Below are 24,037 nucleotides of genomic sequence, written 5' to 3' on the forward strand. Positions count from 1 at the left end.
TTCAAACAAAATTATTTTTATTTTCATATGGGATTTTTTGTGTTGTTGTTCCTGGCAGTTTTTGTTATTTTATTCTGAAATCATATATAGGAAGCCTTTTTCTTTAATAAAAAATATTTTTTATTAAGTACCAAAAATTTATGTGTATTTATATACAAAAAAAAAAAAAAATAAAAATTTTGATTGGTCCTGAGCTTTTAACAAAATTTATTTAAATATTAACAGAATTCGTTTAAAAAAAAACCAAATTTCATAGCATTACCTTTCTTAGGTTTCCTTAGAGAAAAATATATATTTTTCAAAACAAAAAATCGTATGAAAATTCCTTGAGGGCTGGGTGAGATTTTTTTTAGAACTGTTTTAGATAAAAAAAATAATATTTGTTTGGCCGAAAATATGGAAGAAACTCGGTTGATTTTTTAAAAATTATAAAATAAAATATTTTCATTTTATTAAAAGAAAAAAATAAAAGTTAAAAACTGATAAGTCTTAAAAATTTATTTTAAGTTTTCCAATAAGATTGATTTTGTTTAATCAAAAAAGTAAAAAGTAAAATAAAAATAATTTTTTGTTTTAAATTTGATTAATGAATTTATTCATATTCACATTATAAAACAATTTTGTTAAATGATTTTTTTATAAAAATGATTAATTTTATAAAAATTATTTTTTTATAAAAATTATTTTTTTATAAAAAATATTTTTTTATAAAAATTATTTTTTTATAAAACTGAATTTTTATAAAAATTATTTTTTTATAAAAATGTTTTTCAGTCTTTTTATTCAATCTCACCCAACCATCCGTGTGCGATATTTTCTATTTATATTTGGATTTTTCATTGCTTTCAATTTTTCCCATTTTCCTTGCATTCTTCTTCATTTTTTTGTGTTTGTCTTGCAGAAGACGTAGTTCTTGCCATTAATATTTTAATTTGAATTCCTGCAATGCATTTTCTTCCTCTTTCCCGACCCCAAAAAGTAGCATCTGCTAGTGCATGATTAACAAATGTTTTCAGCCTTTTTGGTTTCCTCGACATATTATAGAATAATAATAACAACAACAGCAACCAAAAAAGAATCAAATAAATTTGGGCAAACTGCCAAATTGTAAAGAAACCGAAATATCAACATACCATCCAACCATCCATCCACCCAACCAAGCATTTGAACGTCATGCATGGCGGGAACTTGGGCCAAAATCTCTTGTAAAGCATTGAAGCAAAATTTTCCTTTGGCAGGCAGCAAATCATTTTCGAATGGTTGTCTTGACCCCCCGCCTCTTCCACCGGCAAAAAGTCCGGTCCCATCTCAGAATCATGCCATGATCATGTCACATAACCATGACTAGTACGAACGATATGCGACTTTTCACTTTTCGTTTGGTCCTGATATGGAGTTTGATACGTTTCATTAGCTTTCGTTAGCGTGGAGCACTTTTACTGCACCGTCTGATAAAAGACAGACGTTTCCGTCTCCTGGCATTTCGCAATTGGCCATAGGATTTTTCGGGAGATTTCGATTTCGACTCCATAGCAGGTTGCTGATGCTTTAGCAATTGTTTGTGCTCCGAGGTGCATAGACTGGATGTCTCCGATTCCTGGTGTTTGTACAATTCCACTGTTGAGCTGGAACTCAGTAATTGTAGGGTCATGCTACCCTTTTCACTCTGCTGCTGATTGTAATGGAGAGGATGATGATGCTGCAAATGTAAATTGGCCAATTTTTTGTGGCACTTGGCCAGGCGTTGGCCAAAGTGAGCTCTGAATTTGCGCCCAGGTGTTGCAATGCTAGTGTGGTCCAAAACGCCTGCATCTGCCGCCGTTGTTGTTGCTGCTGTTTGCATTTCTTTGCCGGAATTCGTTGAAGATATGTTGTCATCCGTTGTTGGTGTAGCGACAGCCGCCCCTGGCTGGCCATTCGGCCTTTCCGTATGGCCTCCATCCCCTGCCTCAGGCATGGGATCCTTACAACTGCCGTTACCTCGAATGCTTTCTGCTGGGTTTTCTGCTTTATTTTCGTTTTGTTGACAACAATTATTACTACATTCTTCTGCTTGTTGTTCTTGTTCTCTTGACAAGAGACCAGTCTTTCAGGAACGTTTGCCCGAATCCTTGCGAAAGGATTTACGTAATTTCTCCACTAAACGTAAATGGAATTTGGTTAGATCTGGCTGGGAGCCCGAATTTTCATTGTTCGTCTTTGGCGGACTGTTTGATGGTTGATAGAAGGAACGTGTTGGCGACAAGGCCCCTGAGGTGGAGCACTGTGAGGTCCGGGAAGCATTGCGTGGGAAAGTTTTCTGACTTTGGCACCGTTGCATTTGCATGCGATACGTGTGGCTGGGTGAGGAAGCAAAACTTTCCGACTTCATGCGCTGCCTACGTGTGGCCTGGGCACTGCTCACACCCATGGCCGATGCCACGGAGGGAGTGCCAGCTGGACCGGATGTGGGTCCATTGGAGCATTCGGATGTTTTACGAGAACGACTATCCTTGTAGATGTCATAATTATTTTTCATAACCGGCATCATAAAAGCCATTGTTGCGGAATTGGTTTTTTACGTCACTTCTTTTGATGAGAACAAAAAATCAATACACTTCGTTTGTTTTTTTTTGCTTTGAAGGCACTTTTTGATAGGATTGGATTTTTCAACCACCACTGTTACGGACTATTTGTATTCTCTTGTGAATTCCAGAAAATTCTTCTCAAATTGCTGCAGTTTGTCTTGGCTTGCTTAGCGCTGCACAATTCTTGTTTATTTTTTCAGTTCTTGCTTTTGTTTGAAAGAATTCTTCAGTCGTTGCACTTTTTTGCTATTGTTTATTTTCTTCTTTTATTTCCAAACGAACGAGTCTTGGGTTTATTTATAAACAACGTTTTAGTTTAGCTTAGGTTTCTTTTTTTTTCTTTTGTTTTGTTCTTCAACTTCCACCTGTAGAAGGTTTTGTTTGGTGTTCACCGTTAAGTGTTCAAAATACGAATGATTCTCGCACAGTAGTGTGATTTACTTTTATAACGGTCATCGGTAAGAGACTCGCGTTTCCAATTTCATTCGTGAAGAGAGTGAACGAGCCATAGATAAAGAGAGCGAGAGTGCAAAATATGAATATGAGAAATGTGAGGGTAGTTTCTCTTACGAAATGAGTGAGGAATAAAGAAATAACAAGAATATGAGTTGAATGACAAAATAAACACTCATCCACAGTGAAATGATAGCAGGCGTACAGTGCCATCTAAAAGATTGGTTATGGCCTTATTTACACCAAACATGCAAATAAAATGTGTTATTTATATTGTGAATTCATTTGAAAAAATTACGATTTTTTGTAAAACAACTAATTTAAGCATGTTTCAATAAAACTCACCATTAATACCATTAGTTTTATTTAACTAAATTACATGGCTTTTAGAATGCGTCGCATGCTTTTTCTTTTTAATTGTGCATCGTAGAAATTAGTGCATGTTTTATTGCATATTATTGACAGGACTGTCGAGTTAATTAATTTAAACATTTATTTTTAAAAAAGTATTGAGCATTTACCACAAAAAAGACATCAAATTCTAGAGTAGCCATCTTTACTATTTTCCGCTTCTAAAGTTATTAAAAAAGGATTGAAACAGCCAATGTCCTATTTTTTATATTTTATATTGTAAAGATATGACAAAATCATGTTCGGTTTTCACGGCCTTTGTCACTTTTATTTGACAAATATGATAAAACATTAATTGTTACAATATTACCATGGTAGAACTAAGAAGGAACACCATTTTTTCAAATTTATACATTTGACAACATCTTATTGTCAAAATCTATATTCATAAATCCATTGTATACACACAAAATCAGAGATGGGAAGTGTTTTTCATGCATTGAAATTTGACAAGGTAAATTACAGAAAATGTTGAGCTGGGAATTATTTAATTGTACTATTCAATATTATTTAAGGGCTAAGTACATAAGAAGCTGGAAGTCATGGCTAGGCATATTTTGTGAAATTTCACAATGGGATTACAGAGTCGCACTAAACTCCTATCATCGTTTTCCATTATAATTTGACATAAATATACATAACCACGACTTCAAGCTTCTTTTGAACTTGCACCATTAGACTCCCACTAATTTTTGGCATAGACTGTAACGCCGTGCAATTAGTTGGCAGCCTAAAATCTGTGTGACGCACACACATTTGTTTTCCGTTCCTTAAGCTAATTATAAAACTTGTTATTGTTTACATTTGACATTTTTTCGTCGGTCTTACCAGATAATGGATTTGGTTAACCATGAAATTGAATTGTTAAGGGATCAGTAGCGCGACGCGGCAGATCAAAAAATAGTTGGATGCATCATCAAGGTTAATGACGTCTGTAACTAAAATGCGAAAGCGGATTTTGGCATACACAAAATGTTTGACAAAATAAATGTTGGTGAACCTTCCGGCCTGTGGCTTTGTCCTTTGCTGACGTAAAAACAGAAAAAAACGTTAAAGACACAAAATTAAGGTGAGGGTACATAAGCATAATTATAAAGGGAAACGACGGCAGAATTTGAGTGTGGCTCTGACATCCCTTTATGTTATGTCACAAAATATGTCATGCGAAGACTTCAAGCGGTTTATGTACTCCTACCTTTATTTGCGTTGGCGTTTTTTTTTTTCACAGCGGCATCGACATTATAGTGTAAAAATAATAAACAGAGCGAATTAATTCTTAAATCCTATGTCCTGTGATCAGCTGCAATAAATGGAACACCTAACATCATTGACATTAGAAGAATTCGTTTGAAAACATAAACAAACATATTGACAGTTTGAAATAAATTGAGAGTGAAATAGAATTAAATTTCTTGCTTCATTGAAGACAAGTTAAAAAGGAAAACGGCGTCAAAATTCCCTGGCGGCTCTGACATTCCTTTATAATTTGACATAAGCCGTACTAGAAAATGAAGCTAAGCGCCTATTGTGTTTTGGCCTATAGAGCCCAATTGTTATAGCTTTTTGAGATCTGTTTCGTCCGAACAATGTAAAACTGAATTCCGTTGCCCCCTCCTCTTTTCCACTCGATGACGCCTTTGACAGCATCAATGTCGCCTGACTTACATAGCTGGCATCAAGGAGTGATGTGGTATTTTATTGTTGTCATTTAGATGGTTCTGCAGACGATTGAATACATCCACTATTGTATTTCCCTCTCTAGATTTTCGTTTGGCAAATTAATTGATTGACGTTTATTTGTTTTGGTTGACAAAAACAAAATGTTTTCATCTAAAATCTTGTAAACAAATAATAAATATTGCAAATTGTATATTTTTATTTTATTTAGGTTATGTAACAAATGTTTCTTATAAATATGAAACAATGTAAAGAAAAAATTGAATGTTGAAAAGAGCGGAAAGGTGTCAATTTAAATGATGACATATTTCATTTGTAAAATCACCATTAAATTTATCTAAAACTATTCATCTTGAAATAAAATTTTATTGGGGACAGAAAAAATCTGATTCCTTTCTAGAATTCAATGAAAATATATTTGTTTTGATTCCCACACAGTTTAAAGATCTATCTATGAAATGTAGACTAGTGCCAAATAATTTGCATTCTTTGGGAATAGATTTGTAGCACATCGTGCTAATAGCCAGATGGCAAATTTTCATTTTATTTATAAAATATATTCTATGTTATTTCAGAATTTCCTTCCTCGATTTGAAAAAAATAGTCATAAACATACGTGAAATGAATTTTACCGAATTTCAGAGTTGAAATGAATTAGATTTCATACATGTAAACATGCTTTAAGAAGCCATGCACGGATGGCCAAAACCATGGCAAAAGAATACAGGTAGATGCATCAACGCTTGGGAGCATTGATATGTCAAAAAATTTTAAATGTTTTTTAAAATATAAGTGGATTTTTATATGTTTTCTTATACTACGTCATACGGAGCCTATTATAATTCGACGCGTCCACCTATATTCTTCTACCATGGCCAAAACTAAAGCAACTTAAATCGCAAGGACAATAAATGCCCTGTAACTTTTACAAAAATAAACAAATCGTAATTATTTTTCTGTACTGTATTCACTTTAAAAAACTAAAAATAATATATAGAAAAATATAATGGCCTAATTTTTGCTTGGTAATTAATTAAATTTTGGCTAGTAGTCGTTAGCATAACGATTATTTTTGATAGCAGCTGTACAGCTACAAGGCATTGAATCTATAACACGCTCAATTTGATCCTTGTCTCAGGCACCCTGAATTTTTTGAAAAATGTTGTGTTTATTTGTTTCCGAATCACGCTTGATCTTCCTGTCTACCAAACTCCAAAGGTTTCCAATGGGATTTAGGTGATTGTGCCGGCCATGACAAAACATCGATTTTTGACTCCCGCAACCAATTTTTTGACAAGTTTTGATGCATGTTTGGGATCCTTGTCATGTTGAAACTCCCACATGAGCCGAATATTTTCCTCAAAAAAATGGAACAACGTGATGTCCAACGCATCTTTGTAAACAAACCGGTCCATAATTTGACATTTTGACATATCAATGTTCCCAAGCGTTGATGCATATACCTGTATTGTTGTATCATGAACACTGATCACCGTACACTGATCGACCGTAGTTGCCACCTTGCCCAAAAAATGAAACAAAATCGCATGTATTTTTTTAATGAAACATTTTCATTTATTATTATTATTATTATTTAGTTGTTCTATTCTTTAAAGGGTTTTGTTTTCTTCTTTTCGTTATAGTTTTGTCTGTTGGTTTGTTAGAAGAAGGAATTTTCAAAATCGAAATATACAATAATAAATTCCATTAAATACTTAAAGTGTGCATGAATTTTCATTTCTTTTGCAAAGTTTTGTTTATTTTTTTATTGATTTTTTTTTATTAAATTATTTTCTTTGTTTTATTTTCTTTCGGCTAGCATTTTATGGGGATTTTAGTGATTTTGTTTTTCTGAAATTTTATCTCATAATGAAAAAGAAAAATGTCTCCAAAACAATACGCATAATAATCATTGATAATTTTCGTAAACAAAAAAAAATGTTATAACAATTTATTTATTTTGTATTTTAAATATATTCTTTTTTTTTTTGGGTTTTAAAGTAAATGTTGTTTAAAGTTGTTTCATCGTCTCCGCTGTTTTGTATTTCTTTATTTTCTTGTTTAAATGCAATATTTAACAACACATTATTATTATAATCAATAATATTTGATTTTTTTTTTAAATTTGTTTTGTGGCTTCTTTTATTTTTTTCTTTTTTATTTATGGGGAATTCAATAACAATTTCTTATTAATTAATTGTGTTGGTTTTGGTTTTTGTTAAATTAAATTAAGCTAAAGCTGAAAATGGGTCAATATAAATATTTATTGTGATCTTTTGTTTAATTATTTATTGGGTGAAGAAAGATTTTACAAAAAAATAGTCCTAATTTACAAAAATTTATTTACTTTGAAAGATGTTCAATGTTTTAAGAGGCATCCAAGGTTTGGTTTCTAATAAAGGAGCGTTATTGAAGAAGAATTAAAACAAAATATCAATTTAAAGTGTTACCAAAGTCGCCAATACGTGTTTGGAGTGCAAACCTCAAAACGTAGCGAATAGCGCATTAAGGTTCTATGAGACGAAATGTAATGTCAAATATTCCATATGTAGGAGTTGCACATACCATGTGATACATGAATAACATTTAAGTTTTGAAATACATGAGTAAAGAACATACGTATTTTTTTCGGTCACAGCGAGCCCTATTTTTCGCGGAAAAATATAATTTAATCCAAAATGGTGTTTGTTTGTTCTGTGGAAATATATGAAAATAAATTTCAAAATTACATATAATAAATACAATTTTCCATAAAAAATCATCCATAAAGTATTATAATTTTTATGAAATACAGCCAATATCAGAGAGCGAAATCATCCAGACTGTTAAGAGAAATTTGAAAGGTGAAATATTTAGAATGATCTATCCCATGAGCATATATTCAATGGAAAAACTCAGAATGGAATGCAAAAGAGCAGAAAAAACTTGCAACAAGCGAGATGTGAGGTATATGCATCCACCTTCATATTAAAACGTTAGGAAGAACTCAAAATGGAATGCATAAGAGCAGAAAAAACTATGTGACCTACCACTTAATTATCCCACCATTCTACATTACCCACCAATAGAAGTTCGAAAAGCGACCCATGAAACTATAAGAAGAACTTTATTTGGGGTAGAAGTAAATTCTGTGGTGTCTTCAAAAAATTAATTTCAAAAGGAACCCTGAAGACCATGGAAGTGATAGAGCTCTTAGGGTGCAAGTACATAAAAGCTTGAAGTCAAGGCTAGGCAATGGACAACGACGGCAGGATTTTATTGCGACTCTGTACTCCCTTTTGTGAAATGTCACAAAATATGCCTAGCCATGACTTCAAGCTTCTTATGTACTTTCAGCTTTAAGGATGAAACAGAATCAAATTTCTTGCTTCTTTAAAGTCAAATTATAAATGTCAACGGCGTCAGAATTACAGAGCGGCTCTGATATTTCTTTATAGTTTGACATATGGTAGAAGAATACAGATAGATCATGGCAGTAATATATAGGTTGACGCATCGACACATTCCAATTTTGGAATGGAAAATGTTGAATGAAAAATTATTTAACTAAGAAAACATATAAAAATCTACTTATATTTGAAAAAAAAAAAAAAAACATTTAAAATATTTGACATATCAATGTTCCCAAGCGTTGATGCATCTACCTGTATTCTTCTACCATGAGATAGATGCATCAACACAGCTGCTGGAACAGTGAACTGTCAAACCAATTTTGAAATTGAAATTTTTGAATAAGAAATTTTACAATTGTCGAAAAACTGTTGACAAACGCATATTATAATAATCTCCGATTAACGTCGTATAAGAAAAAATATAAAAATCTATTTATATTTGAAAAGACATTTCAATTTTTGACGTATCAAAGATCCTAAGCGTTGATGCATCTGCCTGTATTCTTCTGCAAAAAATCTTATAGTATGTTTACATTAGAATTTTTTCTTGCCAGGTTATACGCATGGAATTTAAATTCGGTAGTCGTATTCCTGCACCATGTCGGAAACTAATCCCAGGATTAAAAAGTTGACGACCAAATATTGTATTGACAACTTTGGTTAAAAATATTATTAGAAAAGCTAATAAATACAATCATAAATAAACAACAAATATTTTTCTAATTTTGTATGGATTTTTTTAAAAAAAATTTTTTTTTCGATAAACTAATTAACTTGCCAATGTAGAGGTGATAATAACAAAAAAATGGGATGACATTTAATCTAAAAGTTATTAACAATTGGTTTGTTTCCGTTTTTATTTCTAAGTTCATAAACATTTAGAATTTTTGTATTTTGTGATTTTAATTAAATACAAGTTTTGTGTTTTGTTTGTTTATTGTGTTGTTTGCCTAGAGTTTCCTCTTCTTCCTTGGAGGCATTGTCCACTGAGAATGGACAACATGTTTTTCTTCTTCTTTTTCTTCACGAATTTAATTTACTAGCTTAAGCCCTAGTATATATGTAGTTATGTATTTAAGTAGGTGTATAGTATAGTCAAAATGTAACATGATTTTTCTAGTTTCTTTTCTTTTTTTGTATATAAACTTTGCGTTTTTTGTTGTTTATTCTTTTTTCTATATTTATATAGTTAGGTTGCTGTTGTTGTAGTGATTTTCTTTGAATGTCTGCTGCACTTGGGGTGTTGTTTCACTATCTAAAGAGGCCTGGTATGAGCATTTCATTTTTGTTTAATATTAATGAAATCTTTTGAAGAAATTAAACATTTTTAAGAAATTTGGGGACAAGAGAATGCTATGGGGAGGGGAGATGATAAATGTCAGACACACATACAAAAGATTGTTTTTTAATCAAAATACATCTATTTAAAGAGAATTAAATATTGTTTTTTTTTGTCTTTTGGTTGATATATTTTAGTTTAAATGTTTGTTTAGGTGTATGTTGTATATAGTATAGTTGTTATATATGTAAATATGTATATGCATGTTTGTATGTATGTATGTATATTGTTTAGTTGTATTGCTATAGTTTCTCTGGCATGTCTTTTTCATATGGCATATGCAGTTGTTTAAGTATATATGTATGTATGTTTGTGTTTTTGTTATTTTTTATGTTATGCTGTTCTTTCTTGTTTTGTTTTTAGCAATTTTTTTCTTAGTTGTTTTTGTTTTCTATGTAGGTATGTCAATATGTTTGTAGTTCAATGTACCATAATGATGGCAGTTTAGTATTGTTTTTGTTTCTTTCATTTCTATTTTTGAAGACACAAAAGAGTAACAATAACTCAGTTCCTATTTCCTATTACCGTTGGCATAAAAAAAATTATTCAATTTTTTTTTTTGTTCTGGAAAGTCCATTTACTCGAAAAAAAGGAAATAAAATAATATCCCTGATTCTATATAAACTCGTCTAGTTATGTTACCATGTCTATGTTTGTTTTTTTTTTTTTGTGGCAAGGATTCCAAACACATAAATTAATACAAAAGAGATTTTAACAAATTAAAACTATGGCAATTTTCAACATGCTCCTAAAAATATGCAACAGTTTCTATTGGAGGAAAATGAAATAAAGAACTTTGAATAACAGCCCAGGGTTTGTTAGACTGTTGTAATAGTTGTAGTAAAAATAGTTTTTGTTTTTGCTATTCTAGAAACGGGAACATTCTTATTTATTTTACTTAGCACTTCCTTTGTAACGATCTTCTTCAATGACATATTTAAAACGTTTTACATTTTTGTTTTACTTATCGGGAAATTTCTTATGTCTAATATTGTGAGCTGGGACATCACGTCGGGGAAATTCATCCACCTGCGGGGAAATTAGATAAAAGATTGATTAGATATATATAATTTTTTTATTCGATATAGATATTTACCTTTGAAGAACTACTTTTGGAACGACTAGAACTACGTGTGGGCAAATCCATTTCATCATCTGTATAACAGCTAAATTCTCGCGATGAGTCACTGGAAAATTTTGAACAAAATATATTTAAACAAAAATTGACAACAATTTTAATTTCTAAAAAGAATTTAAAGAAAACTAGTTTAATTTTACTTAGAAAAACTAAACAAAAACAAGCATAAAATTATGAAGGAATAATGTAATTCGTACATGAACGACTTGTATCGTGATAATGTGTGCTCTTTCACGATATATTTGAAGTAATATATGGCAATGTATATGTCAAATGCATTGTGGGAGAGGACATCAATGTGAATGCCAAAAAATGGGCTATCAACCTACAGTGAGTGTTAAAACATTGTTTGTTTCTTTTAATGGGGCAAAGCCTCTTTTAACAAGTTTTTATTTCTTAACAAATAATTGAGTTAATGTGTATGAGAGAGAGGGAGAGAGTTCGCTCTCTCCCAAACACTAAACTACAATATTATTGAAGAGACCACCGACAACTAATGTCTATTAGTCATTTAACGTGTCGCTAGGAATGTAAGCACCATAATTGCCACACGTCGAAAGTTAAGGATTAACCAAAAGAATGTGGCACAGGGTGATTCGAAGATCTCTTTAAATATCACCATTGTAAAACGAATGTGTATTTCATTTCCACCATACATAATATGGAGCATGGTAGAAGAATACTGGTAGTCGCATCGACTCAGCTGCTGATTTTGAAATTGAAAATGTTGAATGAAAAATTATTTAAATTTGTAAAAAATCTTGAAAAATGCATATCAGAACAACCTCCGATTGGCGTCATATAGGAAAACATATACAAATCTGCTTAGCTTTGAAGAAACGTTCAAAAAAATTTTGACAAGCGTTGATGCTTCTAATTGTATTCTTTTACCATGGTATGGAGGGTATATTAAGTTCGTCATTACATATGTAACTCATCGAACTAATAATTTTAGACCTAAGAAAGTGTCTATATTCTTGATCAGCGTAAAATTTTAAGACGATTTAGCCCTGTCCGTCCGTCAGATGTAATCACGCTAGAATCAAAACAAATTAAGATAAGAAGCTAATATTTTGCACAAATCAGCCTCTTGTCTGCAGACAGGTAAAGTTCGAAGATGGGCTATATCGGTCCACGATATCATTTAGCCTCCATATAACGGTACCCCCGATATTCGGTATTTTGATGATGGTAGCCAAAATTTGCAATGGAATTGTTTGAAAATCCACACAAGAAATTCTTTCTAAGTGCTTTACACCCTCGAAGAGAATTGTCATATAACGGTACCCCCAATATTCGGTACTTTGATCATTTTAGTGACATTACTCACCGATTTTTTTTTAAATTTCGCATTTAGAGTTACTAATAGGTACTACAGCCTGTAACAAAAAATTTCTTATTCAGGCCCATGTCTCCGTATAGCCCCCATATAACGTTAACTCCCCATACTCTGTATTTTGATCATTTTAGCGACATTATTCACCGGAATTGTTCCAAATTTCGTAATTGAAGTTCGGAATTGTTACTACTGTCTATGACAAAAAATTACTTATCCAGCATCAAGTCTTCGTATAGCATTTTTTTTGAAAATTTTCAAGAACCTTCCGAATGGTGGAGGGTATAAAAAGTTCCGCCCGGCCGAACTAAGCTGCTTTTTTTCTTGTTCCATTTAATGTTGAATAAATTAATGGCAAGGCAATAAATAGACTAAATGCCACCTTAATATTCTCGTTGACCAGAAATATTTCTTGATAATGAGTATGAGAAAGAGAGAGAGTTCGCTCTCTCATAAACACTAAACCACAAGACAATTGAAGAAACCTCTGATAACTAATGCCTGTTAGTCAATTAACGTCTCGCTAAGAATGTAAGCACCACAATTGTCACACGTCAAAAGTTAAGGATCACAGGGTGATTCGTAAATCTCGTTTGTTGATAGCTTCTTTCTTTTCACCTAAATTTGTCGAGTAAAAAACTCAAATATTTTTTGGTATACGTTGAAAAAATGTCTTTAAAACTTTCAAATACCGAATATTTATTACACTCACTGTATTTCCAACTATTCATTAAGGAAATTAAAATATAATAAAATGATAAAGACAACTTTGTTAGGTTAATGTTTAAAGTATCAAAATTTGCACTATTCCGTGTTATATATACGTGATAACAAATTCTCAAAGGCATAGCTTCTTAATATATAATATTATATAAAATTAACTACTTAAGAAAAAGATTGCAAAAGGTGAAGATAGTATTTATTTAAATATTGTGTGTTGAGTTTGAAATCTAAGGTGTTGATTGAAAATAAATTTCAAAAAAACTGAACTGTGTTCAACATGTGACTACTTTAATAAAACGTGTGTGTATATATTTTTTTAAGAAAATTTAAAAAGTGATATTTGTTTTTTTTTTTGTTTTATTAAATACCTTTTGCAATATTCGCTTCTAAAGCAATATTTAAAGAAATTTGCTTTTGTTTGTTCTTTTATATATATTTTTTTGTTTATATATTGACGGCATTATTGTAACAAACTTTCGTTATTCTAAGAAAGGAAAATTATTTATTATTAGATAAAATAATTTCAAATTCTAGAGTGAATATAAATTTCAAAACTATATTTCAAATCAAACCTATAGAGCTTCCTATTTGAAATATCTGATCCTATATTCCAATTCATGAAAAAAAACTAAATAAAAATATCTTTCCATGGGAGAAGAATACAGGTAGATGCATCAACGCCAAGAAATTTTAAATGTTCTTTTTAATATAAGTAGATTTTTACACGTTTTCTTATACGACGTCATTCGAAGGTTATTATAATTCACGTTTTTCGTAAATTTTTACAAATTTAAATAATTTTTCATTCAACATTTTCAATTCCAAAATTGGTTTGACAGTTCATTGTCCCAGCAGGTGTGTCAATGCGTCTACCCATATTCTTCTACCATCTATTACTCTTTACATTTGATTTGAAATGCCCTTTACATATTCTATTATTCTTCTCAAATTAAGTATTAAAATAAAAATAATGTGCAAACTGATTTCAAATTAGTATTTTCATTAAATCAAAAATAAACAACCTATCTTTCTAGCATTGCCTATTTGAAACACCAAATATTTACATCGAACTTATTTCGATTGCTTCACAACTCACCTCGGTTCAATGCCATCGTGTGAATCCTGACTCAATAACGGTAACATATCGTCACCCTGTTGCAATAGATCTACACCCTGTTGTGGTTTATTTCCCGTTGCGTTTGCAGTGTTTGTTGTTCCCGTGCCAGAAGCTGAACACGTTCCTCCACCAGTTGTGTCCGCCAAACCATCCGCATCCTTACCCTTCGTCTCATGACATTCACACTGACAGTCCTCTGGTTTGACATAATCATAATGCGGTGTACCAGCCCCATCGGTTGTTGTGGCGGAGGATCGACTTGCCGTGGACGCCGCCACATCTGGTGTCTGCGACTTGGGTACTTCGAAGGCCTGTGCCGTCTTGAATGCTGCATCATTGCCCGCCAAACTTTTGCCATTCGTTGTCGATCGGGATTGCGTTAGGGTGGACGAGGAGGAGGATGCTGCGGAGGCCTTAACACTGCTACTGTCTCGGGGCAAGGTGGTTATTTTCTTGGGAGGTTTTCGTTTTTCTGGAATATTTTCAAAGTCAATCCAATGACCGGAAAGTTTTCTTTGTGTCGGAGTTCTAGGTTTGGTGGTTGGAGTTTTGGGTTTTGTTACCTCTTGTTTGGGTTTCGTAGGCGGCTCTCGCACTGTCATCGCTGCAGCCGGAGGTTTCTGCTGCTGTTGCATAAGCTGTTTATTCGAATCTCTACGCTCCAGGTGGGCAGTCGTGGCACGTAGTCCTTCCTCGGCAAACTCAAACCATGATTTCCCGCTGGCATTGGATATGCGTCGCGGAGATTTGCTACTTTGTATATCCTTCTTGGAATCCTTGCGTGGCAGACTAATTCTCAGCTTCTCCCCACGAACCGGAGCAGAGCCGGGAAAATCATGCGTTGCATCTGGCGTATTGACTATGCCACAGTACTCTTCCAGATGCGAAGGATTGAGGGGTGTGGTCGAACGTGGCCGCTCCACGGGACAGGTCTTCAATTCCATATTGGCTCTATCCTTCATGGGTATCAGCGAAACCGGCTGGGCCTTCTCTTCTGGCAGATTTGTGGGAATATAGGGAAGCTCATCGTCGAATGATTCCTGTGACACCAGGCCAGTGCTTTCATGATCTTCAATGCAGCCCACATTCAGCGATAGATGACGTCGCTTTAGTTCAGCTGCAGCCAAGTCCGAATCACGTTCAGATTCTGAAGACTCTACCGGCTCGTCGGTAGAGTGAACTGATTGTCTGTCGATGTGCGAATATGGCTTTTTAATGGGAGTGCCGGAACCCACCGCCGCCACCGATGAAGTAGGAACAGATGAGGAGGAGGTTTTTGTGGGAGAAGCTGCCTGCGAACGACGAGTGGGTGTTGAAGTCCTTGGGGGCTTGGGAGGTGTTTGTCGAGCTTTGTCTACCGGAGATTGTGACTGGGAGCGGGGCTCACTTTTCGTTTGCCCCGATGGCGTTGGTGTGGGTGTTGCGTTTTCCATTTCTCTGAGGGAAGGTGAGGGTAACGGAGTGGGATCTGTTGAGGGTGGTGGAGGTTGAGGCAGCTGTGGTTGTGGTTTACGTTGATATTGCTCTTTGGTTTGCTCCTGGGAGGTTTGTATAGTTTCAGGTGGGTTGGCTTCCTGACCACCACCACTGCCGCCGCTTTGTCGTCGGGGTTTGCGTGGCACTGGTGGACCCTGTACATTTTCGTGATACTTCTTGCGCACATCGAAGCTTTCCAAATATCGCGAGTGACGATGATTGGCCATGGCCACCTCATTGTCATCCTCCGAAGTGGAACGTGACTGATGCGTTTTGGCATATTCTTCACCGGCCGACGGCTTACGTCTTAGAACGACAGGTGGTCCGGTGGTGGAGGAACTTGATCGTCTCTTGGCCTCATCTTCCGATGTTGACACCGATTTCTTGCGTGTCACCATAAATCGCTCGTGGGAGTCTTGCTTCTTGAGCGAGTCTCTGGTTTCGGATTTCTTGATAATCTCCCTTTGCTCTTCAATTTGTGCTATGGCCTGGGGAGACTTCTTGAAGGACTCCTTGCGTTCCATTTTGAATGATTCTTTGCGTTCTATCGCCCGAGGTGGCTCAGAACGTTCCATTTTGAAGGAATCTTTGCGAGACATTTTCATCGAATCTTTGCGTTCCATGGTAAAAGACTCCTTTCGGCTCAGGACTGGAGCAGCATCACTAACTTCCTCGGGAGATTTCTTTATGACCGTGTTTTGCCGTCGCAAATTATCGTTGGTGGACTCGGCGGACAATGTGTCTTGCGTATTCTCGGACATGTGGCTGGAGACACTATCCGTCTTGGATATGCTGAACTGGGTGGCAAATATCTGATCTTGGCTACCGCTTCCCAGGCGGGTGGTGAAGAGAATCTTGCGTCTCTCCTTGGTGTTGGCATCACCTTCAAGCATGCCGGCATTGTTAATGGTGGCTTTCGTTTCCACTACCCTCACTTCGGCCGCACTAGTTGTACTCTCCACAGAGGGCAGGCGATGGATTTCGGCTTCTACACCGTTTTCCTGCACCACATGCTCCTTAACTTCGGCCAGTTGGGGTTTCTGGGTGGTGACCCTTATGGCACTGGCATAACTTTCACCCGAACCAACTGTCTCCTGGGAGTCCTGAGAACTGTGCCGATTGACCTCCAGGCTCCAGTTTCGCTCCTTGTTTTCATCATCCTGAGACAAGGAGTGAATGGCATCCAGATTTTCTATGTGCTTAAGTGGAACCGGTGTCCGCTGCTGCTGAGGCTGTTGCTTTTGCTGTTGGGCTACCGCGACCTTGGATGGTGGTGGCGGTGGAGGAGGGGGCGGGGGCACATGTGCCCCCGTAATCGAGTTTTTTCGGGCCCCTACTGGTTTGAGATTTTTAACGGCGGCCTGCAGATCGCTCATCGTAATGGCCGTGGCCTGGGGAGGCGGTTTTATTGGCGGTTCCGGTGGAACCGGAACTGGTTTGTTAAGGCTTTCAATGTTCTGGAAAATTTTGCGTGCTTCCTTCTCCTCGGGTGGCGTATGCAGCGGTATGTGTATATAGCCATCCACGGGGTCATCGTAGTAGCGCAGGCGGCTGTTGGGCCGGGAACCACCTGCTGATACAACAGGTGTTTGAGATTTACTTCTGGGCTGTAGTTGTTGCATTTCATGCGAGTCCACGGGCGAGGAGGTTTTGGATGCCCTGGTGCTCTCGGCTCCGGCTGAGCTACCACGCTTGCCGGGCTTAAATATGGCCAGCACGGATTTTTGTTTATTCGGAGTGGGGTTCTGGGACTGGGGCGTCTGGCCACGTTCTTTACTCTTGCTGCGTGGCCTGGCACGATCACGTGGCGAGTCGGGCGAATCCTTGCCGCCACCGCCGCCGAAACGGAATAACGAACTGAACGAGGATTTCCTGGAAACCGATACGGTAGCAGGTGAAGGCGAACGACTACCATGGTCCTTGGATTTACGCGAAGGCTTGGGACTCACTGTGGGCGTTAAAAGATTATCTCCTTTAGATTTTTGTGTTAGACACAGAGAGGCAGGTTTTGTTTGAGAACGAGCATACGGGGGGACTAGCGAATCGGGGGCATCTACTATTTTTTCATGGGGCGCAATGCCCTGATCATCGTACATGTGATCGGGCTTAAGGTTAATGCGTATGTACTCGGTACCACTGGGAGTCTTACCGACAATCATTTGACCGGGACTTTTGGTCGATGAACGTTGGGCGCCCATCACGGAGATTTCGTTAACATCTCGCGTCTCCGGTTGATTTTGGGCTTTGATTTTGGCCGTCAGCTTGGCATCGCCGTTGGTCAGGGATGTAGGTGGTCGCCGCTTGGGTGATGATTCCAGTTGAATACCTTCGGCTAATATAGCCTGGGTGGTGTCTTGATTGCGTGCCAATAGCACCTGTTCCAGCAATGCTGTGGCCGGATGATCAGCCACGGAGCCAATGCTGACACCAATGACGGTCTCAACTGGTTTTGGACCACAAAACGAAGTCTCCAACAGCATACGATGTGGTGACGGAGAACGTGATACACCCGAGACGGCAGAGAGACGACTTACGGCGGAACCCTGACTGCCGACACTGGAAATGCGACTAGTACGTCCGGAAATGCAGAGCAGAGCGGCAACTTCAGAACTGGCGGAATCTTTGCGTTGGTGTTGTTGTAAATAGGTTTGATGATCTTCCAGCTTAAACATGTGCGGTGATGAACGCTTGGCCTGGGTTTTTTTCAAAACAGAGAGAAAAGAGAGAGAGAGAGAGATTTAAAGAGAAAGAGAATAAGAAAATTTGGATTTTAGAGGGAGTCTCTTCAAAGAGATTTAAGTTATTTACTCTAGGATTGATAATATGGCGGATCTAAGGAAGTTATATTGTTTTAATTTTATTTTCCAGGGCAATAATTTATTCAGGCTTGGTAAGTTTTAAGTTTAATTTTTTTTTTTAAATTAGTTCTGGGCTACAGAGCGATTTCTTTAAATTCTGTCAGGGAATTTTAAAAACAGGATATGAGAGTGTAATTTAAGTCCTACTAGGAAGTCTACATATTTTAAGATATTGTAAAGGATATGTTCTATACTGGGTTTTGCTACAATTATTAGAAAAATTGTTAACCCACCTCCAGAACTTCTTTTAACTGAAATTCGCATTTAAAAATGGTTCACATATTTTCAATAAAATAAAATTAACAAAAATTAATTTTAGATTCTTTCTTCAAATCAGATATAACTTTTAAGGTCGCTACATATATTTTTTTAAGAATGGAGATCTCCTCAGGGATCTAGGATTTTTTTGTGAAAATATCCGTCCTTAAGTCTTTATCCCCTTCAATTGAAAAAAAACTCTTCTTAAGTACTGAGGTGTTTTTAAAAAAAAAAAAAATAATAATCTCATCCTTAAAAAATTGTTTTCGTCATAACCCGAACTTTTTTTGTTCTATGGGAAAACTATCTTCTCGGCCCACCAGAATTTGGTCGACGTGGGAAAAATCTCTACTCTGCGTCATAGTATTGTATTCTAGAAGTATTCCCTCAAAACATACTGCTAAACATCTCCCCTTAGGCCCTGCTCTCCTCATTTGAAACTTCTATAGAATTTTATGTTCCAACTTTGTATCATTGAAACATTTTCTAATTAAAATTCACACACGAACAGACACACACACACGGCATGTCCATGGCAACATGAATTTTTAATTAGAGTTCAGTGCATTCAGCGTAGGTATCCGTAACTGTATATGAATTCTGGTGAAAAATTGCAGGAAAATTCTATAGACCCCAGACAAAGACATTGCTAACATTCCACAAAACCTGCAATAACAATGGCTATAGGGTAGGGCATTTTTTCTGCCAAAGGATTTTCTGCAATAAAAAAGGGTATTATTTCAGTTCTCTAAGATAATAGACATGGTAGAATTAAGAAGGTCATATGTTTACTCATCTCATCAGAAATCAAAGATGGAAATCCAGTTTTCTAGGCAGTGAAATTTGTCAATGTTAATTACAGAAAATGCAGAGATGGAAATGCTTATTTGAAACGACTTTACCTTCTTGATTTTACCATGAAAATAAAAAGGAAAAAATTGGGTCTCCAACAAACCTTGGAACTATCCACAAAATTTTGCTGGGTATTTTTGACGAATTTTAGAAGTTAGGGTGGAAATACATAAAGCGTATATTTGGCTGGCTCAAGTCATCAGCTGGCTACTTCGGAAATGAACAAAGGAGCTTAGGGCCAAAATCGAACTAAGTCAACCTAAAACTCCCTTGTTCCTCTACGAAGAAGTCAGCCGATTACTTAAGCCAGCCAAATATGCGCTTTATGTATTTCCACCCTTAAGGTTCACGAACATAAAAAGCTTGAAGTCATGGCTAGGCATATTAGTGTCATATTATAATGGAAAGCGACGGCAGGATTTTAGTGCGGCTCTGTAATCCTTTGTGAAATGTCACAAAATATCTTATGTACTTGCACCCATTGGTCCCATAAATAAGAATTTGTATTTATTCCCTTAATAAATTCCCATCACACTCTTTGCTCCTCACCCTATTGTGACATAGTTTATTTGTGTCTGGAATTCATGTCATAGCATATCTCCATTATATCCATGTAGTAATCATTTGCATATCCATGTTAAATCTTCCTCTTGTTGCCCACACACACACTCACAAATCTCATCCGACACAAAAAGCACAATTTTTATGTCCATACAAATTATGGTTAAATGCATATCACTCGACATAACTCGAAATAAAATGCACATTTAGTTTTAAAAACTTAAAATTGAAAAATATTCATCAGCATAAAACGAGGAGTTTTATTTTGGGGTGGCAGTTGTGTGTTTTTGTATTAAATGCTTAAAAAAATCAAATCGAAGTCAAGGATAATTGAACAGTTTCATATAATTAATTCTAAATTTAAAAAAAATTGCTGACGCACACTTGACGCAATCTATTGTTAAAATATTTATTAAGGCAAAGACAGCGATTATAAGTATGAGTATTGGAATTATTACGAATTACACAATAATACTATGCGTCAGAAAAATTAATCAAGCGAATATGTCCTCCTTCAAATAAAAATCGAAATTACTTTCAGTCCAACATTTTCTTGTTAAATCATCAATTATTACTTCTATGAACAATTCTTGTTCCAGAACAGACCGTAGCTAAGCACCTTCAATTCAGTAGCTATCGATAATATCGATTATTATTTGTGCTATCACTTCATTGTGAATTACCGCTATCTTGATGAGTTCTTTTTCTTTTGATATCTTTTTTATCATTACTGAGCGTAATTTGCTCATTTTTATTTTGATCTCATTGAAGAAGGAAGCATTAAAATGCGAAAAGTAATTCCTACCCTTCTAGCCGCTTCCAACATCAAGTCTGTACCATAAGACTATAATATACTTAACTGCATTAATTTACTATTGCTTTGTTCCAGAACTGCAATAATGCAAACATGCTTATTACGATAACGCATTTTTTCTTTTTAATATCGAAACAAATTGCAAAACTAGTAGATTCTTGCAGGTTCTGGAAAAGATCAAATTTGTTCTTTTGAACCCAGACTAATTCAACCGTAGCTGATACCCGTTTTGCCGCCAATCTATAAACCAACCGCTCTGAATCACCATGTTTGAAGTTTTGCTGGTTAATCCTTAACTTTTGATGTGTGTCAAATGTTGCGCGCCTGCTGTTAGTGACGCATCTAATACTAAGGGCTATTCATTTAGGCTTGTTATCAATTTGTTGTGTTCTGAGGAAGATGTAGTGTTAACTACTCGACTGGATTCATAGTCGAAAATATAATGTACGAAAATATAATTTTTAGCAGAGAGTGAAGATAAATAAACTTTCTTGTGACCTGCCTGTCTTTGAAACTGAGTTATAATTGACCTTTGTATTTATCATGGTGGAATTAAGAAAGTCACTCCATTTGTAACACATCGAAATATACATTTTAGACTCCACACAGTAGATATATTCTTGACCAACATAAAATTCTATGTCGATTTAGCGAGGTTCGTCCGTCTGTCTGTCTGTGGAAATCACTCTAGCTGGCGAACAAAATGAAGTAGGTTAAAAGAATTTTACTCAAATGTATATCTCTGTAGGACATTTGGTATTGAAATGGCCCAAGTAAGTCCACGTATTCCCATAGCCCCTCCCTATTTTCGGTATTTTGGTGTTATAAGCGACATTATTTAACGGAAATTTTGGTATTTGAAGTTCGTAATGGATACTACAGCTTAAGACAGAAAATTGTCTGTATAGGTCCATGTTTTCGTGTGGCCCCCATATAACGACACCTCCCGATATTCGGTATTTTGATGACATTATTCACCGGAATTGTTTCAAATTTGGTATTTGAAGTTCGTAATGGATACTACAGCCTATAACAGAAAATTGTCTGTGCAGGTCCACGTCTTCGTGTGGGCCCTATATAAAAGAGTACCTCCTGATATTCGGTATTTTGGTGATTTAGCTACATTATTCACCGATTTTTTTCTGAAGTTTCGCAATTAAAAATTGTACTTTCGTTATTTTTAAGATTTTAACAGAATATTGCCATTATCGTTCCAAACGGTGAAGAAATTCCATTTTGATTTTATAAGTTTTTTATAGGACACAAATCGGAGGTTGTTATAGCCAGTGACTATAAGGCTCGAAATTTATTTCGCAATAATTGACCACAGTTCTGTTTGCTAATGACAACAAAATGGTCCTGTGTAAACATAGTCAAATAATTGAGAAAAATATTCTTTGAATCACCTTGTGTTTACATATGTTGGTAGACCCATTACGATTGACGTAAGTCGTTTTTTACTTAATACCTAGATAATGGAATTTTTTCATTTCAATTCAATTATTCTTGCAATTTTAGCAAAACTTCAACAAGTCTTAAAAACAATTCTCCTCTTTACAATTACTAACAAAGAGCATCATCAAAATCACCTAGCCACATAAATTTAACACTTTTTTAAACCCACAAGGTCATTGTACTCATCTGGAGGTTAATCTCAATTTCTTTGTCGTTTCATAAATTACATGGCCTATTTTTAGGCATATACAATTTCGCAGAGGTTTTTCTTCATTAAAATTCAGTAAATAACCCTTGCAACAACAGGAACAACAATGGTAATCTTGTAATTGCTCTGCTCAGCAAAAACAAAAAACACATACAGACTTGTGACACAGTTGGCTAGTGGGCCAACTACAAAACAACAACATATATACAAGCCTAAAATTATGCAACAAGTATATCAACTTTTGCCCTATTTCAAAATGTCAGGCCATTGGGAAAGGTGTTTGGCTTTGGCTACAAGGGGAGAAATACTTAACAAGAACAACAATAACAGATGTGTTGGCTACATGATGATGATGTGTAAAAACACCCTTACTCATACGTAAATGCATACAGGCATGTTTAGGTAAACACATTGTGTGTCTGTCGTCAGCCAAACAACCTTAGCTATTCACTCAGTCAGTCAGTCAGTCAGTAAAACTATGTTTAGTAGGTATTAACTAAAAATAGTACAAACATTTGTTTTGTCATTTGTTCTGTGTGCTTTGTTCTTAAATGGATTCAATTTTTTTTGTAGGTTACTGGTCTGAGAACATTAGGGTTACGTATTAAAATGGGTAAATAAAAAAAAAACATTTGTGGGCATTAGTGCGTATGAGTTTCGCCAATACTTATACGCCATGAATATGGTCTGATTTTGAGGTTAATTCAGGGGAATTTAAACAGAGAGATCGTAAATTTTGGTACAGATCTCAATTATTGATTTATATGCCTCATTCTTATTTCGAATCTATATATGTAAATATTAAACCACGCACACACAAGGTCATTTTAATATTTAAGCCTTTAAATGCTAAAATGCTCGAAAATAAATAATTTGACGCAAAATTCATAATAAATTAAAAACCACTGTAAAGGTCTCTGATATAAATATAGCTCATATTTATTCCTTTTCATTTCAAGTCTTCTTATGCAAATTATTTCCAGCACAAAATCCTTCTCTTAATTGACTTTCTAACTGCTGCTCCACTCACCTGTTTTCAGATAATCTCAATTTACATTTTGCTCCCAAAATAATCTTTAGCATATTTATTTATACTTAAATAAATTCCAATTAAATTAATTTCCAACACTTGACAATACATCTAGCCAATGGAATGATAAGTGATTTCAATTTCACTATCTCTGTCTGTGCGATGTGTCACAGCACAGCACAGCACCGCACATCTTTGAATGTGTGTCACCTTTGATCATCCCTGCCATACGACCTACTAGTCACTACTACAAAGACGTTGGCTTATTGTTGTCACAATTGCACGTATACTCTGCTATACTTGCACACAACCAGTCTGTCAGTTAGTTACCGTTATGATATGACAGCTTGCCATTGAAACCGTCAGTCAGTC

General features: G+C 35.4%; 2 protein-coding genes across 6 annotated transcripts in view; both read right to left on the bottom strand.

Annotated features, from left to right (window-relative positions):
* Positions 1-867: 867 nt before the first annotated feature.
* LOC101896601 (uncharacterized) lies at positions 868-2,986 on the bottom strand. Its single transcript, XM_005189694.4, has one exon. It carries the CDS (start codon positions 2,537-2,539, stop codon positions 2,090-2,092), a length of 450 nt encoding a protein of 149 aa, XP_005189751.1. The 5' UTR covers positions 2,540-2,986; the 3' UTR covers positions 868-2,089.
* Positions 2,987-9,662: 6,676 nt separating this feature from the next.
* The window catches only part of LOC101887861 (serine/arginine repetitive matrix protein 2), a 58,674-nt gene continuing 44,299 nt past the window's right edge, over positions 9,663-24,037 (bottom strand). For 3 of the 5 annotated variants that reach the window (XM_059122339.1, XM_059122338.1, XM_059122340.1), the window contains 3 exons: positions 14,133-18,322; positions 10,936-11,026; positions 9,663-10,868 (listed from right to left, as the gene is read on the bottom strand). In XM_059122339.1, the coding sequence (XP_058978322.1) occupies positions 10,800-10,868; positions 10,936-11,026; positions 14,133-18,322 (4,350 nt within the window). In that variant the 3' untranslated portion in view covers positions 9,663-10,799. Of the gene's footprint in view, positions 10,869-10,935; positions 11,027-13,404; positions 13,521-14,132; positions 18,323-24,037 lie in introns of those variants that run through there. The other 2 variants (XR_009342140.1, XM_059122341.1) reach the window with 2 other exon arrangements.

The sequence above is a fragment of the Musca domestica genome, unplaced genomic scaffold (assembly GCF_030504385.1).
Source record: "Musca domestica strain aabys unplaced genomic scaffold, Musca_domestica.polishedcontigs.V.1.1 20, whole genome shotgun sequence".
NCBI classification, from domain to species: Eukaryota; Metazoa; Arthropoda; class Insecta; order Diptera; family Muscidae; genus Musca; species Musca domestica.